General features: G+C 34.8%; 1 protein-coding gene across 1 annotated transcript; it reads right to left on the bottom strand.

Moving 5' to 3' along the window:
- Positions 1 to 1,190: 1,190 nt before the first annotated feature.
- Positions 1,191 to 24,319, bottom strand: LOC141482240 (probable multidrug resistance-associated protein lethal(2)03659). The gene is made up of 5 exons (XM_074175245.1): positions 24,270 to 24,319; positions 22,263 to 23,065; positions 16,423 to 16,653; positions 5,948 to 6,459; positions 1,191 to 1,649 (listed from the first exon to the last, which is right to left on the bottom strand). Exons 1-5 carry the CDS (start codon positions 24,317 to 24,319, stop codon positions 1,191 to 1,193), a joined length of 2,055 nt encoding a protein of 684 aa, XP_074031346.1.
- Positions 24,320 to 24,520: the final 201 nt, after the last annotated feature.

Here is a 24,520-nt window from a genome sequence, read left to right as displayed (position 1 = left end):
AAAAGTTCACGATATACACAATCAAAAGCTTTGGAGAAGTCGCAGAATACTCCAGCTACAACCTCACCATTGTTGAGATGTTTGTAGACATGTTCAAGAAAGGAAAATATTGCATCATTTGTGACTTTTGCCTTCTGAAAACTGAATTGACAGTTGGTTAATCTATTGTATTTATAAAGAAAAGCTAATACCCTTTTTTTCACCAGTTTTTCTATGATTTTTGAGAGTAAGAGCATCGAGATAGGTCTGAAGTTATTTGGATCTTCTGCATTACCGCCGTTGAAAATAGGAATTACAAGAGCTGTTCTTAGACGCGGAGGCAAATGTCTAAGGCAAAAGGAATTATTTATAGCCAAGACTAGTGTATTCAAAGCGGAATCGGGAAGGTTATTTAAAATTTTTACTGAAATTTCGTCAATGGCCGTTGCATTTTTGTTTTTTTTTCTTGTAAGACTTCTTTCAGCTCTAATAAATCTGTTTCTTCAAAATGAAAGTTATTGGGCATATTTACATTATTTGAAAAATCCATAGGATTTGAAGTAGGAACAAGAGATGAAGTTAGTTTTTGAGCAATTGTGCAGTAAAAATTATTGAGTGTTTCCGGATCTATATTGACGTGTTTTGGAATTGAATTTGATTTATATCTTAGACTATTCACTAAGGCTCAGTTTTCTTTGATTTTATTATCAGCTTTGTTTATTCTACTCTTGTAATGAATTTCTTTTGCATGTTTAATTACTCGTCTGTAAATTTGCGATATTTGTTGAAAAATGTTATAAAAATTCATCTGAAAAATATTTTCGTATTGAGTGTAGCGATTTTAAGTTGGTCGCAGTTATTTCACTAAGTTAGGTATCTACTTCACATTACAGAAAATAACATTGGGCATTACAATCGGAATCACACTAACTCTCATATTAGTACTCCAATAAGATAATTTAACGTTTCATTTCAAGAAAAGTGAATCAGGTTGGCAAGAGATCATGTCGCAGTCCAAGAGTTATTCATTACAATTGTTCACCTAAATGCCTCAAACAATATTTGACATGTTTAAACACGTTGATATGTTCTTGAAGTTTACTTCATCTACGCAATAATTTATTTGAAAAATCAACCCAAATGAAAACTAGAAAAGGCCTCAAAAGTTTTATTGAAAATATAATGTCGGGAAATACATTTTTTGTCTTGTATCAGGACCTTGAAGTGAAATGTTTTTCAGCAATAGCCTTCAAAGTTTCAGCTATCGAAGAACCAATCTGCTTCACCAATCCGTAGAAAACTCCGTTTTCGTTTAACAACAACACATATGGGTGATCAAACTCCACCAGTTCTCCAGCGTCCATAACCAAGACCTTATCTGAATCCATTATGGTGTGAAGTCTATGAGCGATGGTTAATACTGTACAGTTAGCAAATTTTTTTTTCATAGTACTTTGAATGAGTGCGTCTGTTTGTGGGTCTACATTGGTTGTGACTTCGTCTAGTACTAGAATCTTGTTGTTACGTATTATGGCTCGAGCAAGACAGAGAAGCTGCCTTTGCCCCACACTGAAATTGGAACCGCCTTCGGACATCTTACTGTCCAGACCTGCTGGCAATTCATTGATGACTTGTTTCAATTCCACATCATTCAGCGCTTTCCATAATATCTGAAACAAAATTGAAGATGAATTTTTATGTCTGATGAATATAAGAATAAACACCCAGATATCATAATGTTCAATTTGGGATTGATAATAATGATATCAATAAATGCTTTTATTAGAAGGTTACTCAGTACAAGAGATACTAACCTAATCTAACAAATGGCCGAATTCAATATCTTCACATGATGAATCAAGGCAGATATTGCTCTTCCATCCAACCAGCAACAGCCAGCTCATGTTAATACAAAATAGTTTGCAATCGAACTTGAAGGAAAAAAGAAAGAGAGAAAAGCAGGAAAGAGAGGCGCAAATATGAGAATATAATATTTGATATGTGAAAAGCCATGTCATAAAAATGAAGGAAATTTAATATAATATAATGATTTAATATAATAAAACAATAATTTTGGTATTTTCTACATATTTATGGTAAATGAATATCTTTTTCAGATTTTTCTCGAAACTAAGTGGTGGTGGTGATTTCAATTCGATGGGTAGCCGATTATATAAGCGTGTAATGTTAGAAGAAAAAGAACCTCGAAAAAGAGTAGTTTAATGTTTAGGTGCAGTTCCAATCTCAAATTTAGGTTATGTATATCGGTTCTAAAGGACAATTTAGTGAATAGGTAAGCATATTTTCTAGTGGCGATGACCTTATGGAATATAGTAGCAGGATGCAGTGTTCACCTAGCATCCATGTTCAGATTGTTAAGCCACCCAAGTTGTTGCAAGTATTGAGATACATGCTCACGTCTCCGTAAGCCTGTGGCGAGTCTTATGCACGAACTCTGCAGTTATTGATGAAGTATCTGCCTGTCAGATTTCAAGAGTACTGGACCATTAAGCAGTATCTGCATATTTAGCAAGAGACAGTAGGTACCAGTGCGTCGCAAAGTAAAATTTTATTTTTTTTGTTCAGAAGATTTTGACTCTGGTATATTAGTTTTAGATTCGTTTAACCATTTTTATGAATCTGAGAAACATGTCTAGTAAATGGCAGATACTTTTTGAAATGAAGGCCTTCATTTTTCGTGACTTCTCTATTTGGTTATTGAACCCCATCGATGTAAATATTAATCAATTCGCTACAATGATTTTTTGCATTTGGCCTGATGGAGAGCATGACTTGAAATTTAGATGTGTTTACAGAGAGATATTATTTATTTGATTCAGTTATCAGAGAGGGCAGATCATTACTCATTTGATCAAACGCAGTATTGAGTGAATTTTCATCGAATCCTGAATACAATTGTGTATCGTCGGTGTACCGACGTGTATGGAAGTATGAATGGAAGTATGAAGAAGGCACTGTGAGAACTGAAAAGTATATGAATGAAGAGGAGTCGACCTGAAATCCTAATATTTATTTTAGGGTATTCGGTTTTTTGTTATTGAGTATGGTACACTGAGAATGTTTTAGCAGCTGACTTTCAAGCAGAGTTACGACGCTAGAGGCAAAACCTAGGTACTTCAGTTATGCCAGAAGTAGGGAGTGGTGAATGCGATCAAAGTAGTCCAGCAATACTAAAAGACAATGTTTGTTATTGTCCACAGAACGATGTAAATCATCTATAACTTTCAAAAGAGCTTTTGTGCAGCTGTAGTTTGCTCGGAACCCTGATTGACAGGTTGGTGATATATTGAAATCATTCAAGTAGTACGCATCTGAAAGTTCAAAATTTTTTGAAATGCTTTAGATAATTCACACAAAATACTAATCGGAGGAAGGTCTCTGAGACTCTCTGCGTTGCTCATTAGGCTAGAGAAAGAACACCCGAAAAAAATAATTGGACAATAATATGATAACATTCGTATGCTGATATCATCAGGACCATCAGCATTATATTTAATACCTGAAAGAATGGTGTAAATTTCATTCTTTTTGGTTTTATGAATCTGGAATTTTGTATTCCAGCATTTGTAAAAATGCTTTATAGTTTTATAAAATTTTACTGTTATAATAAAAAAAAGTATGTTATTATTATTATTTGTTTGATTCTCATCGTATTTGTCCTGAAAAACTCGGACGAAAATTGTATTTATGAATATTGGGATCATAACCTACGACATATTATATAATATGCAAAGAAAAGTATATTTTGTTTGTCGTTTGCATTCTTTAATTAAAATCATTTTTGATTTTGAACCCTTTTGTATTATATTTATTTAAATAAATATTTTTTACTGCAATAACATTTTTCATTTATTTTTATTTCAACTTTTCTTATAACATGAAGGTAAGAGTAAACATTTACCAAAACGTGAAGGCAAGAGTACACATTTGCCGGGAAATGTACATATACATTATATTCAGGTCACATATACCTAACTTTTTACCGTAATATATATATATATATATATATATATATATATATATATATATATATATATATATATATATATATATATATATATATATATACTTTTTGATCACTCCCATATTGATTTCAATTTAAGAGCCACCGGTATACAGCTGTTTTAGCCTATTGGGCATCGTCAGTACCGGGCAGGCGGTCCTCGAGATTGAAGACAAAATGAGAAGAAACCAAGAAAGTACTTGATAAAAATAGCTGCGTGAACGCAAGCGAAACATGAGTGGAACCACCTATTGGTGTGACCCCCAAGTCAACTTGCCAAGTTTTTATGTCAGTGTTGGTGGTTTGACTTGGGGGTCACACCAATAGGTGGTTCCACTCATGTTTCGCTTGCGTTCACGCAGCTATTTTTATCAAGTACTTTCTTGGTTTCTTCTCATTTTGTCTTCAATCGAGGACCGCCTGCCCGGTACTGACGATGCCCAATAGGCTGAAACAGCTGTATACCGGTGGCTCTTAAATTGAAATCAATATGGGAATGATCAAAGAGTACTTATCTATTAATTTTTTTTTTCCAGCAGCTTGACTGCATTAACCTTTCTAGATTTCATATATATATATATATATATATATATATATATATATATATATATATATATATATATATATATATATATATATATATATATATATATATATATAATTATCTGCGAGCGCTTTCGACAGTTGTTAGTACTGTCATCTTCTAGGCACTCCTCAAACTATCAGTGTGAGTCAGTCAGTCAGGCAGTTTGATGAGTGCCTAGAAGATGACAGTACTACCAACTGTCGAAAGCGCCCGCAGATAGTATTTATGTGACATACTTTTAAATTACGCATAGCCAAAAACATTAGGGACAACATCATTTCATCTGTAAGAAGTCGGTACGTGTCCCAATCGTGTTGATGGACAACGAAAATGTGACTTCCTCATCACCTTTTCTTCTTTATTACATTTCAGCAGGTTCCCTATTGATTTTTATTGATGTTTTTCAGATTGTGGTAGGTTATAAACCGTAAAAACACTAAAAAACTTCCACAAGAAAAATTTACACTTTCATGAAATTAGTGCCTGTTGATGATATTTTTTGAAATGAAACGGCCCCGGTAGTCATGAATGTTGGCGACAAAGTTCAGAAAAGTGGCTTCGGAGTTGTCTCACGACGACTTGTTGGGGAGACAGCTATGGAAAAATAATACACAGAAAGAAAGAGCTCTACATAAAATTCTGCGCAATCCCTTACGGATAATGTTTAAGGACTAATGGTTTTGCAATCCATTGCAGTTAAAAACATTTTCCCATCACAAACAAACTCGAAGTATGCCGTGTCAAAGCTATTTTTCGGTTTTTTTGGTTGTGGTCTGCTGGTTTTTATGTTTGACGTTTCGTCTATTACTACGGTAGATATCATCAAAGGCGATGAGGTAAAAGTTGAAGTGCTAGAGTTGTTCTCAACGCAGAAACTGTTTCAGCGAAACGTCAGCTATAAAATCTGCAGCTTCGACACAGTCATCACCGGCCGAGAAAGTTCACACTTTTTAAACTTGAAGTATTCTTGAATTTTTTGGAAAGTTTTTCACGGGCAGTTCTGTTTTGAATCAGGTTTTCATTTACTCACTCAGCCCAATTCAGTTCGAAATCAGAATTTTCATTTTTGCCTTTTCCTAAAGTTAGCCTTTTCAGAAATACCAACTTCATTCTACTCAGGGTGTTGGGTCCCAATTTTGGTTTTTGGGGATTACTCTTAAGCGAGAGGTAAGGAAAACAGGACACACGCTATTGGTTTACTAAGGTAGGTAGGTATCCCTTGACAACCAGACATAGACAATTACACAGTGGCGTAACAGTGTTTAAGGCAACTCATTTTTGAATTTTATTTATATTCCCAACACAGGGTTTGAAAAGTATTTATGGGAAAGCTGAATATTTGAAATATTTCCACCCACCTGATCGTGATATTCGTCGAAGGGATCTAAATTCTTTCTGAGCGTTCCTGAGAATAAAACCGGCTCTTGAGGGATTATGGATATTTTAGATCTGAGAGTTTTCAGAGGCATGTTCTTCGTATCAACACCATCAATCAAAATGTTTCCTTCGATATCTGTCAGCCTGAATAAAGCTTGGAGTAGGGTCGATTTACCAGCGCCTGTCCTTCCTACTATTCCTACTTTTTCACGAGGTTTGATTCTGAACGTGAGATTTTTGAGTACGTAAGGATCAGTTTCCGAATATCTGAAAGATACTTCTGCGAATTCAATTTTTCCCGCGTCTGGCCAGAATTTCGGGGGTTCTTTAGTGTCAAGGTATTGTTCGGGCACAATGTCTGTATACTCTTGGATTCTTTCTGCGGAAGTCATTTGATTTTCCAGTTCAGTCAATTGCCTTACACCCCACTGAAACATGCCCGTCAATGCTGTCGACTGAGTTAGGGAATATCCTACATTTCCACCTAAAGTTTCTGTGGAACAAGAAATTCATTACAATGGAAAGGGAACATTTTCAGAAGAGGTTGGTTTGTTTTAATTTTTCGTGATGGATGTTACGAATGAAATGTTGAAGTGGTTGACAGTACTTAAAATGCAAAGTGATAAGTCGAAGACAACTTTGGATTCTAATAATTTAAACGTCGTGAAGTAGCTTGATTTGAATTTTTTTTCACTTTTCCGTTTCATTTGCATTTTTCATCATTTATATTGATTATTTGATTTATTTTCATTTTAATTTCATTTTATTATTTGTAAATAATCATTTCACTCAGCCTATTCATATATTAATTTCCATTTCAGGTCATAAAAATTTGTTTTTTATACAAATTAATGTTCTCACGATATTTTTTTAAAAATTTTTCGTTTTCGCATATTTTTTTAGTAGTATTTAAAAACCTAATCCAAATATTTCGGTATATAGTCTATTTCAAAAGAGTGTAGAGTAATAAAATCTCATTAAGTATTCAAAAGCGCTACAGGGTGATCCGTCAATAAATTCTGTCACTTCCCTAGTCCGCATTGCAAAATTATGTCGTTTCATAAAGAGCAGGTAGGTATCACCCTGTTTTAAGGGATTTGTCCATTGTTATCGACGGATAAATACTGAGCCAGAGGCGCGCTAGTGGGATAATTGCCAAAAGAATATGCATTCATAAAAATTATATTAAAGGAAATAAAAATTTAATACAGCAGAACAGTGTTATTAAAAAAATATAAAATGTAACAATAAAATATATACGAACCGAAATCGGGAAATACTCACAAACACACACGAACGAACTTTACGTATTGAAACACTTGTGGGGACTTTAAATCAATTTATTCACAAAAACGACAAGAACTTTACTGGATACGTTATTACAATTTGACACTTGAACAATACTAAAACTGTGAACTTCCCTTAACGTTTAACAACACTCTATTTATACCCTAATTGAATGTTCTAGAGATTACTAGGTACAATTTTCGAGAACCTTCCGAGAAAATAATTATTCAGACTACCCTTAATTCTAAACCCTAACCTAAGCAAAAGTGTCACTGTCACTGATACACTGGTCTCTGTCCAGATTGCTTATCCCGCTACAGTATATTTACAATTCAATTAAATTATTCTACATCAGTATAGTCTTCATCCGAAGAACTGTCATCATCCCCTGGTGTTATAATTATAGGGTCAACCACCTGATCGACCAAGTTGTCCAGTTCCCACATTTTATCTTCCTCTTTTAAAACATGCTGGATTGCTTTTTGCCAGTTTTCTGATGTGATTTCCATAATGGCTTGATCAAACAATACCTTGACATCTTTCATTTTAAATGTGGTATTGTGCCTTGCAACATATCCTTTAACTTGTGCCCATATAAGTTCTATAGGATTTAATTCGCAATGATATGGCGGTAGGCGCAGCACAGTTACTTTATACTTTTCTGCTACATCTTCTACGGCATATTTCATGAAGCGAGATTTATGTTGTTTTACTATGGCTAGTAGTTCCTTCTTTACTGAATTCGTCTCAAACTGAATACCTTTATTTGACAGCCAGTTAATAATTTCTTGCTTTCTCCAAGCTGAAGTTGGTACCTTCTCTAAGCGCCTTGAATGGTAGCTTGCATTATCCATAACCACGACCGAATCAGCTGAAAGAAATTTTAACATTTCCCCGAAGTAGTCTTCGAAGACATCCGAATTCATGTCCTCATGATAATCTCCCGTCCGGCACGACTCAAAGCTTAACAAACCTTCTTTTAAAAATCCGTCTTCGCTTCCAATGTGAGCAATTATAAGCCTCTTCCCTTTTCCCGAAGGCACTTTAATACCCGTCGAAAGGCCTTTTATGAAAGCTTGGCGAGAACTTGTTATATTTTTATCTTGCCACATTTTTTTGACTATATAACCTTCGTTTATCCACGTCTCATCAAGATAAAAAATTTTCTTTTGCTCTCTGCGGTACTGCTTTATAGTTGTCAAATATTTTCGTCTCCAGCAAACAATTTCATCACTTTCCAGTAATAGTGCCTTTCAATTGTGCTTTTCCCAGGCAAAATTCATACTTTTTAAAGTTTTCCATAAAAGTTTTCTGGATATCAAAGGAATATCGTTATCTTGGCTTATCTCGATAAATATTTTTTCAAGAGTGGGTATTTCCTTTTTAAAATAAAACGAATGAACTTTTCTTCGAATGTCACATTTGGTGTCTTCATCTAAGATTTTTATTGGTCTTCCTGATTTTCTCTTGCATGGACTTACCTGGCCTGATATCTTTCTTTCTCGCAATAATTTAAAAATCGTGGACTGTCCAATTCCAGTCATTCGGGCACATCGCTCAACACTTTCTTGCACAGACAAACTATAGGGTGATCGTGTTTTATGCAATCATATACATTTAAAATTATAACTTTTTCGCAAACAGATAGCGGAGAATTTTTTACACTTCTTTTCTTTGGAGTAAATGTCCCCATTTTATAACTTTTTCACTATTTCTATATCACAATATCACTGTACGTTTAATTGGTGTAGTAACAATTACAATTATAACTCGAATGTTTAAGACACCATTACAATATATTTAAACCCTTTTTCTTAATTACCTGGGTTTAATAGGTATTGCATGATTGGTGGGCAGGGTCAAAAAGGGATTATTATAATGACATGGCACCTCGGAACTAAGTGTTAACCCTTTTTTGAGAAATCATGCTCAAGTATATGAACCCAAATTGCATATTGAATAAGTTTACAAGAACCACTAAAATTAATCTTAATCTTTTTTTAAGAAATTTTACTTACCTAATTACATGTAGGTACTTAGTTTTAGACCAAATTACTTCCCAAAAATGGCCTTTTATTATTATCTATGTCTGTAATTTTTAATTTACTTTAATTATTAAGTTTAATAATCCTAAGATTTGCCTACGCCCATGGACAACAACGAAATTCAGGCAAATTTTATGACACTTCATGATTTATTACTCTACACTCTTTTGAAATAGACTATAGTTATTTTCAACAATTTCAACATTTCATTCAATATCGTTTCATAAGTTCTTTCATAGACGTCAAATCTGTTAACACATTTTTAGCAACTTCTCAAGAAAAAAAGAAAACTATAATGAAAACAAATGTTTTATTCAGATACATATTAGAACAAAGAATCCTTTCGAAACAACTAGTTTCATATGAACAATGAACAATTTTCTATTTTCTACTCCAAACACTTGTTTTTGAATTGTAACAGACATCATTCATGGGAACGCTGTAAAAGGTAATACATTAAAATTGAATGAGAAATATTTTGTCGTAATAAGCCATAACGTTTTTTTACCAAAAAATTAATCTTTTATTAATTTTTGGAAAAACAGGTACTGTAGGTATTGACAAATTTAATTTATTTCCAGGTCATTTCTAGGTGTACGAAGTAATCATTTGTACTCAAGGTACATGAAGTAATTCGCCCAACGTGGCCAAATTCGACAAATTTACACCGATTTCTCAGTCATTTGACAGAGTTAATCATGAAATATTATTCGATAAACTGGAATCTTTTGGTACCTAACAACTGTGGATTTGAAGTTTTTTGAAGAGTATAATTCAGTGGATGAAAATCAATAATTTTATTTCTCAATTTATATTTGTTCAGTATGGAGTGCCTCAAGGAAGTCAGTATGGACCACTACCATTCAACACCTTCATTACTGATCTTGTTCTTGGCATTACTTCTTGACGTATAAAATGACCAAGTTAGGTTTTTTCATTTTATTACATTTTGAAAAACTTTCAATTGACAGTTTACTCACCAGAAGTGACAGTTGACGTACCAAAACTGACGTATCAAAACTGACAGTTAACATATAAACACCGACGGTTGAACAACATTTCATACGTCTTCTGTTAGTTTTCATCGTCAACTGTCATTTTTCAAGATAAATCAGCTAGTTATGCCAACTTCTCGACGCGAAATGCTACTTTTGTAAGCGATTTGAACAAAGTTATAATCTTTTGTCAAATTTAACTTTTTTCAAAACATAATCGTCACATTTTTTTTTAGTAGAAACAACACTCGACTAGATGTTAACCTCATTTGGAAGGTCTGGATGCTCACCATCAAAAATGTTGGTTCAATCGGATCTGAATTCAGTTATCCAGTACTTATTTGTCAATATTCAGTAGCACAGTCCCTACACAAATCATTGAATTTGGCGTTGATTTCAGCGTTTTTTTTCTTTTCAAAAACGAGAATTTAATAATTGCACGAAATTTGAATTGAATTTTGTAACAATGCAAAAGTTGCTCACTTTCAATCGATTTCAAACACGACCTAAATAAGAAAAACAAACGGTGATACTTGTGATGCATTGTTTGAAATCTTTTATGTAGTAATGAGTATTACTGGAGATTTTTCCCAACACCAAACTGGTTTGATCTCTCAGTTTGATCTTAGTCTTGAAGGATGATCACTTGGTGATCTAAACACGTGTCGAGGTGTTGAAGGATGATCACTTGGTGATCGAAACACGTCTCGAGATGTTAAAATAACGGTTTGGTGTTGGGAAAAAACTCAAATAATATTCAAACGATGATATGTTGCCTCACGAAGATAACATTTATAGTAGTCCGATAGAAGACTCAATCCTTGAATATCGATGATAGATAAGTTGAGTCCAACAATGCTTTCGTGGTTTTCAGTTTATTACCACTGAAGAGACCTCTGGCGGGTCGAAACAGCGCTGTCTGGTGTTGGATCACGATTGATTTGTTTCTGTACTCTAATAGTTTTAACAAATGGAACAGCTTAGCTGTCACCTCAAGATTAATATTTAAGAGTGACAACATGATGGTATTACTCATGGCTCCATTTCCTTTTCTTGACTGACTACTCATCGACGTGACCTTGGGATATATTTATCAGTTGTTTCACCATACTATATCCAACCAACAAATAAAGCAACCCAAAGAATGATAGATGTGTGATCAAAGCATGATCACCACGCACATTTGCATTTATTGGGTAAAATAACTGCAATCGGCTGGCGGAATTAATTGTTTCAGGTATATCGGCTACAGTGTCGGAGTGGACAGTTACTTTTTAACGCCTGTAATGTGTACAAATACGGTATTTAAAAGTTTAAAATTTTTAAATGTCAAGTACTGATACGGCTGAAAAACCTGCTAATTTGTGTCCCTACACTATAACTAAAAAAAAGACCAAAAAAACTGCAACTTAATGTTGATGAAAATAAATGTATTATGAACATTTAAGAAATCTAATTGAAGCAAATCCTTTATTGTCCGTTGATGAAATCGTAAGAAACGTAGGAAACATTGCTGGAGTGTCTCCTTTAAGTGTATACGGAGTTGTGAGAGAATATAAACGAAAGCATTCTTTTTCGGTTCCAAAACCATATTCCTCACGAATGAAAATTATTGATAAGGTAGACGATTTTGATTTAAACGTTATTAGAAGGAAAGAACATAATTTTTTTTCGAAACGATGTGAAAAGGTGTGAACGATGATCCTTATCAACCAAATTTCAAAAGGTCGACATTTCACAAATTATTGAAAACATTAAGTTTTAAATATGAAAAAGAGGTTGAAATAGTATTATATTTAATGAAAATAACAATCTACAGAAGAAAGAATAGAAAAATCGTTTACCTGGATGAAACGTGAGTAAACGTAGTCCAACATTTGGGTTGATGAATCAGTAACTTCTTCAAGACAAGCCATTCTAGATGCCCTCTCAACTGGCTTGAAGAACCCTTCAGGTAGGAATCACCTTATAGTCCAGTCATTATAGTAAGTTCACCTCGGAATTCGAGATACCCAGCTGTAAGTCTGTAAATACTTGTATATTGACACCTTAAAAGTTGTCTCAAAACCTACATATGGTAGGGTGTAAGCAACTATTGAATTTCAAGGTCAATGGTCACAAAAATCGGTTTTTTGCGCTTTTTTTGGAAATATCTCATTTCCTATGGGTTTTTTGCTATTTGTATCTATTATCAATATTGTAGAATACAAAATTTTCTACAAATTTTGTTAAAAAAAAAAAAAATTTATACGGTGAACTGTTTTCGAGATAGAGGGCGGAGAGCACGCGGTCACAGCATCACTTCAGGTCAACCGGTGCCTCCGGTCGAAAACGCGCCATATATAGTTGATGAACTATCGATAAATCAATGATTATAAATATTTGTCAATTTTTATTAACTATTATTTTATATTTTATCATTTTTTTCCTAACTTATCCACTTTTTATTCAGTATTAATTTATTTAAGAACACTTACCTGCCCATGTAATTGCAGAATTGTTAATGAAAATATAGGAATTATATTTGAATTTTAACCTAATTAATATTTATAACTTCTTACATGATGAAAAAAAAAAAACAACTAAATTATGAATTAATCTTTTTATTAAAAAATATCATTGAAAACATTTATTTCTATTGAAAATAAAGAAATGGAATAAAGGGTACAAAAACTACAATTTATAATTTTAATTATCTTTTTCCTCTTCATCGTCGTCTTCTGGCTGCTGGTAAATTTCAAACTGGTCTTCATTATCGTCTTCAACGACATTTGTCTCAAATTCTTCCATGATTTCGGGGTCAAAGGTTCCATCTTCGTTAATGTCGCTCTGTTATGGTAGAGCATTGAGACAAGCTTGCCCATTACATTGGCCACAAGCTAAAGAGCATTGCAAGCCCGCTTTCCTGCATCCGCATCGCGAACCAGAACCACTCTTGCAGTTGCAGAAAATTGTATTTAGCAAACCTTCTGGAGCAGGTGGTAAAATTGTCATGATAGGCTCCAGAAAATCGTTTCGCATTGCCCAACCCCATACCTGGGGTTCCAAATCATATCCTAACCAAGTTTGAACTTGATAATATACACGGTTGAAATATTGATGAGCAGCTGCACTTGTTGGTGGAATATTTGAAAGCTGCACAGGTTTATTAAGTTTTGTTGACTTGACGTAATGCATATAACGAAGATGATCGAGACTTTTCACAGATTTCGGAGCATTATAGACTGCCAATGAGGTTTGAGTTCCACTCTCTAATAATCTCTGGGCCGAACAATTTTCTTCCTCAAATGCTGCAGCTAGTTCATCCAAATTTGTCAGTTTCTCAAAAACTTTTGAAAATAATTTTTTTCCCTTTTTAAAAAGCGCAGAAGTTGTGTCACAGCCACTTAATGCGTGCAGAAATAAAATATGTTTTTTAGAATGAGGATAATTATCAAAACTTTTAGTCGAGTATATCTCCGTTTTTACATTACCTTTCCCAACTTTTTTAAAGAAAATTTCTTGTTCGTAAGACAGTGTACGCCCAATTAAAATGACAAGTAAATCAATATCTTGTCCTATTATAATTGCAGTTTTTTTAGACTTTGATTCTTCATTTGCAGTTTCAACAATAAGAACATCCGCATCATCTCTGGCTTGTTTAGTAGTAATATTTGCAGCTTGTAATTTTTCAATTAACATATTAATGAACTGAGTAACTGGTACAACCATTGTTTCATCGAAACAAACTTCATACGTTTTTGAAAGTGCAGCAGATCTTCTCTGCTGCTTCATAGCTTTTACGTTCTTACTGTAGTCTCAATATCCGTCAAATACAACAATTATTTTGGAACTGTAATGCCTTTGTAGTTCATGTATTTATCAAAAATAATAGAAAAAGTATCTTCTCTGCTCCATACAACATGATGAAGAAGAAATCCGCCATCAATAATGAACGTCACATTATTTTCATTGAGAACAAAATCAATTGGGCTCATGTTGTCATACAATGACGATTTTGTTGTTTTTCTCATGCCATCATTATCAAATAGAGCTGTTGGATACGGACTCAATTCATATTGAAGATATTCTTCAAGATTACTTTCAAATTGTTTGCTGACAGTAATTCTTTCGAAGAGTAATAATGGATCCACTGCAACTTTACAATCATTTATTTTTACAGATTTGTTAACACTGGAAAGCGGCATCACTTTTTCGGAGCGTTTAAACTTTATTTTTAAATGATAAGTCGGTGATCTTCTTCATAGACTCTAATCCAATTTCGTAAGCTCTGTGGCAGTCAATTTGCTCATTTCCAACAATTCCAGAAGCTATCGATATTAACTGCGTAGTATTTGGAAAAGGATAATGGAGTTTAAACCAATCAAATAGTATATTTACGTCAGCATTGTCTTTTTTCACTCTTGAGTCTCTGGAATCTACGTGTTGCTCGGTCGACTCCAAGGAGATATTACAGAACTTCTTCATTTCCTCATAGGGGCCCGTATAATTCCCAGGTAGTGGACGTAGTGGAAGAATTTCAAAATTTACAGATTCTAAAGAGGCACTAAATTTATTGAAATTGATATTTTTTTTTTTGGTTTTAATGAATTATTTTATTCTTTCATTAGTGATAGGTATTGTTCAATTTTTAATGTTACATGTATATTTGATTTCGTTGGAACTAATTACAATTAATTACTGAAATGTCAAAAAAAAAAAAAAATATTTTCTATTTAAAATGTTATTAGTGTAAATGGGAATGTAATTATATTATGATTTAAGTTTTTCTCTTAATTATTTTTTAATTTTAGTAAACGGTTATCAGTATTATTGAATAGATATAGATTTAATGCATGAAGAAAATGATAAAATATAATATAATAGTTAATAAAAATTGACAAATATTTATAATCATTGATTTATCGATAGTTCATCAACTATATACGGCGCGTTTTCGACCGGAGGCACCGGTTGACCTGAAGTGATGCTGTGACCGCGTGCTCTCCGCCCTCTATCTCGAAAACGGTTCACCGTATAAAAAAGTTTTTTAAACAAAATTTGTAGAGAATTTTGTATTCTACAATATTGATAATAAATACAAATAGCAAAAACCCATAGGAAATGAGATATTTCAAAAAAAAGCATAAAAAACCGATTTTTGTGACCTTGAAATTTAATAGTTGCTTACACCCTACCATATGTAGGTTTTGAGACAACTTTTAGGGTGTCAGTATACAAGTATTTACAGACTTACACCTGGGTATCTCGAATTCCGAGTTTCTTACCTAATTTAAGCTTAAATGACTGGATTATTATTATACTATCAAGAAACCGCGTATGTTTGTGAACAAGATAACTTATTGTTATGTGATGTTATTCAGGAAAAGAAAAAAGGTTGAAAGCATATCACATAGTACGCGAAACCGGTTTTGGATAATGGATAACTTAGTTGTCAGACACCCATAGATAATTATTCAAAATGATAATTCTTCTAGCAGCAGTTCTCCAGAAAAAGTAATCGGTCTCAAATGACAAAAGGATTTATTATTTTATTATTATTTTTCAAATGTATACGTTGAAATGTCATTTTAAAATCAAAAACTGTTTACCGTTTGTCCCGCTCAAATAAAATGACCAAATTTTTTTTAGTTCATTTAATGTTGAATTCACAAAATTGTTTCTTTATTAGTTAAACTTTGAATAATTTTCCTATACCCAGCCGTATATTATAAAAAATGAAATACATTTTCGGTCGTTCCTTAATGCGACTCTGTACAAGCAGCCTTGACTGGAAGACCACGTGCACTATGCATGATAATGTTTGGGAGCACTCCGTTGCCTGGATGTACAGGGTTTAGTTCATAATTTTCCGACTAGACGGGTGATTGTTCGAAATGACTGGGTGGAGTAGTAGGTAATGATTTTATATTTTGAATTGCATCAACACCATTGATTTTAGGCTGGTGTGAAATAACTGCATAGTTGCCTTTGAATATTCAGTACAAATTTTCTCTAGCTTTTGTGAATATTATTTCCAGTTTATCATAATTGAACTAACAATTGACCTTTCATTCAATTTCAATCAATTTTTTGCTTCTTTTTATTCGCGCCAGTTGAATTGTTCGAGACCTTTCAAAAATTACTTACCATTCTGAATACACAATATACTGACAATGACCATAGCAACGAATAAAACACAGTATAAATCTAGCCAAAATCCAAATCCTTCGTTAGCAGTCAAAAACATGAAATAAGCTGAACTGTGAGCATCTTGATAATTATCAAATTCCTTCGTTAGAATTCCTTCTGCTTCAAAAGCTCTGACGGTGGTGATACCTTGCAGAGAAGCAGCAAGATGTGTGTATATTGGGCTGCGTGCTGAAATGGAATTATAGATTTAATAGAGGGTAATAAGAGAATTATACGAAAAACCTTGTTCAATGTACTGAGATTTCGTGTATACTACATTTTTGGAAACATCTGATTGTAATTAATAAAGGACCACTTTGAATTTTGAACAGTATTCATTTTGCGCTGGTCAGGCCCTTTTCCGCGAAGCCCAGATACATTCAGGAGGGCGCGCTAGCATTATCAATCAACAATCACTTCCCACACTGTGGGGTAAGTGATCATTGGATCCGAAAATCATGTACCCTGAGTAAGCACACTTAGTCAAGAATGACAGCCTTCTGTATTTGCCCGGCTAAGATTTCTGTCTTAGTGCGGCGGCCAAGGGTTGCGATCCCATAAACTTGAACTTTAAGCTTATAATAACCCCCACTACACATAAAAAAAAATAAAATTGCGTCCTCCGAAAAACGCAACCCTAAATGTAACTTTTCAATGGACTACAAGCACTGTTTATCTTATGTCGCGCTCGATATTCTTAACGAATGTGGTAATTTATTTGAGGAATTAGCAGTCAATAAATTTCGTCAGAATTATTAATCACTTCATTCATTTCTTTGGGATTTACAGAAAAATATGTAACGACTGACAGCTTATAAAGCTATTTGTTGAATATTTGTTGGAATGTCGCGGTCGATATTCTTAATGAATATATTTGTTGGTCTGAGAAGTTCGTAGGCTAACATAATGTAAACATAATGTAACATAATTATGTAAATAGTTGCCTTCGAGGGCAACAGCGGTAGTACAATTTTTTGATACCTTTTTTATAATACGATTTGTCTTTAGTGTCAAAATAGGTCTCAGTTTCGAAGATTACTGAAGCTATATTTCTTTCAAGTAAGCATCATCTTCAGATCTAAGAATGGAAAAAAGTCGCTGGGAGTCAGATCTGGAGAATACGGTGGATGCGGAAGCAATTCGAAGCCCAACTCATGCAATTTTGCCATCGTTTTCATTGATTTGGACCATTAGTAATTGGACCCCACTGGATGTATATCCGGATAACCCTCAATGGTTATTGGGTTAGCTAGTTCAAATATCATTCCTCTCTGTTGTATGAGGGTGTGAGGGAACTGATGGTCATACATTGAGATAAATTGACATTGATTTCTCGGAATTGATTTACCTCTCGAGTTGATTATGAAAACTTCATTATTGTATTCATTTGTTGCATAATGTTGTATATTATCTGTAATAATGGTATCAAAATGCAACATCCTTTTGTCATTCACTTATTGCTTGTTTGTTAATAGATATTATCATTATCATTTATATATTTTACTGGGGTTGTTTCTTTTCAAATTCAAAGATGAATAACCAATTGAAGTCCATACAAAACCAGTGTTTCAAAGTTAATAAAATTGTCGAATTTTTTTCACATAGTCACAATATTTTAGTATACTTACTGATGGCCTCGATGCGTTTGATATTTCTACTGGAATCAAGGAAGAATCGTCTCAAGAAATAGAACACTATTAGCATTATTAAAGTTAGCACAAGAATCCATGGGTTCAATACAACAACCAATGAAATAAGAGCAGGCACTGCTAATCCAATCTGAAAAAGAAATTTGAGACGCGTGATATTCTTACATACCGGTCACTCAAAACAACTTTTCATAATTAAAATTTGTTTTAATTTGAAAATTTACATTTAACTGAAATGCAAATAATGGCTGGCCATGAAAGTAATCTCTAAGAGTTTGTTGCCTCAAAAATAAAACTAAAAATAGCTCAAATACCAAAAATCACGAAGAATCTGCGAGATGCAGTTAGTGTGATGATTATGACGATGAAGATGTTCGTAATGATCCTCACGTTTAATTTGAAGTAATGCTTGGTTTGAAGTTGACCTCGTGAGTTTTTTCAACCACATTGATATGATTTATACATCCAAAACAAGCATTTTTCCCAAATACCAGAACTGCTACACTCTTCTCGACGCGCATTTCACCAACCAAGTTGGCGTCTTCAGGAGATGAAGTAGTATACTAAAATCCGATAGGGGTTTGGAAATTTATGTATATAGAAAGCATACTGAAACTTTCAGGTATATCCTTGATAACTCTTACCATTGCTCACAACCCACAACAAAAAACGACGAGACGACATTTTCTCATCTATAGGCTGGTCACGTTTTCCATGAGCAATGAAAGCTTTGATAGTTCTATAGAAAGTTGTCAAGGAAATAGCTAAAAGTAACGGGTATCCTTAAGACATACTCGATTAGGAAAAGAGCAGTGTCTTCGTAAATGAAAGAGGAAGACTCAAAATTTATAGTTCTTTTATATGAACCAAAAAACATCTACGGATTGGTTCAACACTTCAACATGCCGTAAAAAACGGTCACAGTAAAAGTGAAGATAAGTTGAACAGTTGAGACATGTTGAAACTGTGGAATGAGTTCTAATAACGGCGACAAAGGTCCCATAGCAAACAGCAATCTTTTCGTACTCTTACATAATCACAGGTATGCTTAGACATCAATCATGTAGCAAATATTATTAGGTACTAGAAAATGAATTTTAATGACTCTTATTATGTAAGGTAATGATTCATCTACATACGTACAAGAAAATTAGCATAGTTGTTAGCAGTAGTCATTTTAAAGACTGGGAGGTAGCAAAATAAAAGTTATCACAGCACCGGCAGTTGAATGGGCTATCAAGTCTTTTCAGCCCTTCAAATCTCCCGTAGAGGATGGTATATTTCCAGCTCTTCTTCTGGAAATAATTTTACCTATTCTCACAAAATTATATAGAGCTAGTCTGGCGTGGAACTATATGCCACCCAGTTGGTTGGCAGCAAGGGTGGTATATATACCTAATGTGGGCCGGAGAGACCCACCCCCCAAATCGGTACGACCAATCAGCCTTACATCTTTCCTGCTGAAAGGACTTGAGAGGATAGTGGACGGACATATCAGGAGGGTAGCATTATATGCATTCCCCCTGAATAACCATCAGTATGCTTATCAAACCGGCAAATCGACAGATTCAGCATTAAACAACCTCGTTGAGAAAATCTCTCAATCCCTTAACAACAAGGAGACTGCGGTTGTTGTATTTCTTGATATTGAAGGGACATTTGATAATGCACACTACCTTCTGTGGTCGCTCCTGGTGGATAGTCTGCTTGATGTCCACGACAGAAGATAAGTTGATCTGCAAGCTTATGCAGATGACCTTGTCATTCTGGCAAGGTCCACTATGGGAAGGGTAGCTTGTAATATCCTCCAAAGCGCGTTGGACATTGTTCACAGTTGGTGCCTGAGGGAGCAGATGTCTGTCAACCCCAGCAAATCTGTGTTAATCCCCTTCACCAAGAGAAGAAAATTGGACGATCTAACGCCACTTTCCCTCAATGGTGTGGTCATTCCTTTGGAATGGAGGTGAAATATCTTGGCATTGTCCTTGATAAAAGACTAACCTGAAACGCTCACTTGGAAAAAGTTTTACACAAAGTCAGACTGTCTCTATGAACATGTCGAAGGATTTGTGGTAAAACTTGGGGTTTAGGTCCCAAACAAATCCATTGGATTTATCTGATGATTGTCCGACCAATGATCACTTATGGTGCAATTGCTTGGTGGCCGAAGGCTTAACAGAAAACGGCCCAGGCGAAGCTCTCTGACTCACGGAGACAGGCTCGTCTGGCTATCAGTGGTGCCATCAATACCACACCGTCAGCAGCCATGGAATCCTTCTAGATCTACCTCCTCTCCACATTCTTCTGGAAAGAGAGGCTAGATGGACTGCATACAGACTTGTGCACATTGCCAATTGCATAAATAAATTCAATGCAGAGTGCAACAGACTGTTGGTTGCCATTGGAAGTCACAGCATTCTGGAAATGACCTCTGACTTTATGCCACCAACTGTCAACTACGAACTGCCTTATAAAGTACTATTCCCGAGTAGAAAGGACTGGATCTTCCGGGAGAATGAAATATTAAGAGCAGATAGTTGTTGGTTCACAGATGGATCAAAAACACCTTCCGGTTCTGGTGCAGGTGTTTTCAGTCGCAGACCCAGAACAGAGTTATCTACCTGCCTAGGAACTTATGCGACTGTATCTGTGTGCGGAGAGATTGGATGAATCACTCACTCACAAGTCAATAAAAATATTCTCGGACAGTCAAGCAGCGTTGGAAGCTCTTGGCTACTACCGAGCAACGTCTAAATTGGTAGCAAACTGCCAAAAAACGACTCTCCTCGATATGAAGACTTAACAGATTGTCTCTGGTTGGATTCCTGGTCATACTGGCCTGGAAGGCAATGAAGTTGCGGACTCTTTTACAAAGGAGGGTGCTGCAAGCGGCTTCATTGGACCAGAACCTGTCATTGGCATCAAACAAACACTGAATACCTGGATGGCCAGAAGATTTATGGATTCCTGGCAGAATCTTCCAGAATTGGCGTTTATTCACCCTTCGAAGCTTGATTCCAAACAGTTGTTGGACTATAGTATGGATGAACTACGATGTCTAAGAGACATTCTTACAGGTCACTGTCATTTGAATCATCATATGCAGAGACTTGGACTCTCGGAAGACAGTGTGTGTCGCCTCTGTCTGGAAAATTATGAAACAGCAGAGCATATACTTTGTGCCTGCCCCGCTGGGGACCGAATCAGGTTAATCAGGTTCTTTGAGTTCGGCAGATCCGTACTCTCACCATCTGACCTGAAAGACTACTTTTCAATCGAAAATGAATCGAATATGATCGAATTCTTGTTTTTTGCCAACATAAAATAAATTTCACAGTACCTCAGTCTTTCTTGAATTCAATAAGTTTTACTCTTTTTTTTTTTTCAAATTTGAAATCATAAACTCACTTGTAGGGTATCTAAAATAGTAATCGGCAAAGTTTCGTCAACCGCTCCAATATCTCTAGAAAATCTATTGAGAATTCTGCCGGACGAATTAGTATTGAAAAATTTCATCGTCGAATATACAATAGTACTGAACATCGTGTTATGTAATGTAATTGAAGCTGTCATACAGAATTTGAAGAACGATAAGGATCTTATAACAGATACGATAATAGTCAAAATTAGTAGACTGCTGTAAATGACAATTGTGATGTTTGTGGTTGAGGAAGAATCCATATTTTTCTCATTGTTGCCAGTCAGAAATGGAACCACATCAGAGGGGGATGTCTTGAGCAGAATTTCACTTGAATTTTCCATTCTCCGTTGTTCCAAATTGACCCTAAAAACAAATAATATTAAGGATTCTAGTTGAATTAACGAATCACAAGCAAATCTAATGCGATACTCACCAGATAGACAGGAAATAGTCAGTCATACTAGCAAACACTTGCGACATCATAAAAAGGAGAACCAATCCAAATACTTTGGACGAATGTCCTCCTGCTTTCAAATAATTGCCGTACACATGCCAACTAATAGCTCCAGTGGATTTTTGCTCTCTTTCTTCAAAAATATTGAACAGTTTCTCACTTTTTTCTTCTCCCTCCAGGATTTCTAATTCTGCTCGAATATTTTTGTCTTCTTCATTTTCAGATGAGAATTTTTTAAAGTACTCATTGGAATCTTTCAATTCCTGATAAGTACCAGACGCTCGTACTGTACCGTCTTCTAGCAGGTATATACGGTCAGAATCTTTCAAAAAGTAAAGTTGATGTGTTACCAACACAACGCACTTCTTTCTCAAATACCCACGGATGCAGTTATTGAACAATTCCTTCGCTACTTGAACATCAACAGCGGATAAGGGATCATCCAAAAGGTAAATGTCAGCATCCCTGTAAATCGCTCTCGCAAGATTGATCCTAGCCCTCTGTCCCCCGCTAAGAGAGGCTCCTCTTTCTCCCACTAGCGTTCTATCCCCGTGAGGGAAGAGAGTGAAGTCTCTCTGAAGAGCGCAAACTCTAACAACTTCCTCATATTTGACAGGGTCATAATTCTGCCCGAACACAATGTTTTGCCTAACACTGGCTCCGAACAGCCACGGTTCTTGCGAAGCATAGGATACAGATCCTTTGATGCCAAAGGTACCTTCTTCGGGTGAAAACTCTTTCAAGATGGCGTGCAGAAGGGTAGACTTACCGCCCCCTACAGGCCCTACCACTGCAACTAACTGTTTGGTAAATACTTTGAAGTTGATATTTTTCAGAGTGTATTCTGATACGGAATTGCACCATTTAACAGAGAAGGTGTTGAGCTCAATGAAGGGTTCTCTTCCCAGATTGTTTTTATTGTCGATAGAGTTCATTAAATGAAAGCAATGGATATTTTCGCCTTTCTGCAACTCATCGTGCAACAAGAATTTCTGAATTCTCTTTAGAGAGACTTTTGTTTCGGCGAACTGGGTTATTGCTTGGGGAAATATTTGGGCAACTGCTACCCTTAGCACTCTGTAAAATGAAGCAACTGTGTAGGTGTATGTGGCAGTTAGGGTGTTGCCACTGATGACATATGTGAGGATGCATAGACAGACTGCAAATCTTGTTAGTGTAATATTACAAGATATCATAATAGCTCGAATCGTAGAGGTAGCTCGAATGTGACTGATTTCCTTCCTAAAAAAATGAAAAATATTCAGTTAACTTCAAAGTGAATTATTATGACCAGAAATAATTGAAACATATTCAGATGTCATGGTTCTACTTCTCAATTCGATTGTTTCATTGTCATATATTCTTTTAAGAAATGTATCACACGTATAATACTGTTTTTGGAAAGACAATAGAAATATTTTCACCAGTAAATCTGAGAAAGCTTCTGTTGTAGTTATTTGTTGTTATCATGTTGTTGTTATCATGAATAGTGTTATTGATTTTCACCAAGTAACGGGACAGTGTATTCAAATAATATAATTAACATCTTGAAGTCATTGAAATCTATTGTAATGAAATCCTTAGGAGGCACTTCAAATATCAGATCGCTTGTTTATATAATCTTCCTCCCATTTTGAAACCTCTAAGATATAACAAATTATGGGTAACATATACGAATTATACATGTTCATTGGTCACTTTGAAGTTGCTATTGTTTATGGCAATACGATGAAGGCCAATGCAAGTAATTTTTGAAGAGAAAAAATTTACTAAGAATAATAAAAATAGTAATGCAGGAAAGAAAATAACGTGCTCATTATGAGAAAATTATTTTTCATGATTTCCAGAAACTACGACTCCTATTGGGAGGACTTTGATACAAAAGTTGTATTTCTTCGAAAGTTCTTTGTACGAAGATGGAAAAGTAACAAAATAAACAAAAATTCAATTATCTACACTTTGATGCAGGTTGTCTATGGGATTTTGGGGAAGAACTTGGAGAAACTTCAACCGTTATTACTTCAAAATCTATATTGATTGCTGCAGCTGACATTTTTGTTGTAACTCAGTTTCCTTTAAATAACTGAGATATTATCATCAATATTGTACATCAGGGACGAAAACATTGAATGCTATATGATTATTTATTTTATATCATTCAAAGAATCGAAAAGTGTGAAAAAATCCTGAATTTGAATCTGAGTATGGAAAGTAGACCTGAAATACCAATGTTTTCATAATTGGAATTCACTAAATATCCTGACTTGTTTCTTATACTCACTTTCTGGCAATTTCTACAATTTTTGTGAATAGTTTCTCCCAGGTATACATTTTGATGACTTGTATTCCGAAAATTATTTCTTTCATGAGTCGAACTCTCTCGTCTGTACAAATGGCAGTACGTAATCTGTATTTGGAAGTCAGCTTAGCCAAGTACACTATAACATTATAACTCTGGTGAAAACCGAAATGTGGGAATATAATTGTTTTATTTCCTTCAAGTAATTCAAGCTGCCCATCATCAAATCAAAA

Source organism: Leptinotarsa decemlineata, unplaced genomic scaffold, assembly GCF_025532065.1.
Source record: "Leptinotarsa decemlineata unplaced genomic scaffold, Ldec_3_MD MMD2_tig00000882_RagTag_RagTag, whole genome shotgun sequence".
NCBI lineage: Eukaryota > Metazoa > Arthropoda > Insecta > Coleoptera > Chrysomelidae > Leptinotarsa > Leptinotarsa decemlineata.
The sequence above is the reverse complement of the archived record's forward strand: the minus strand, read 5'-3'. Positions and strand labels throughout refer to the sequence as shown.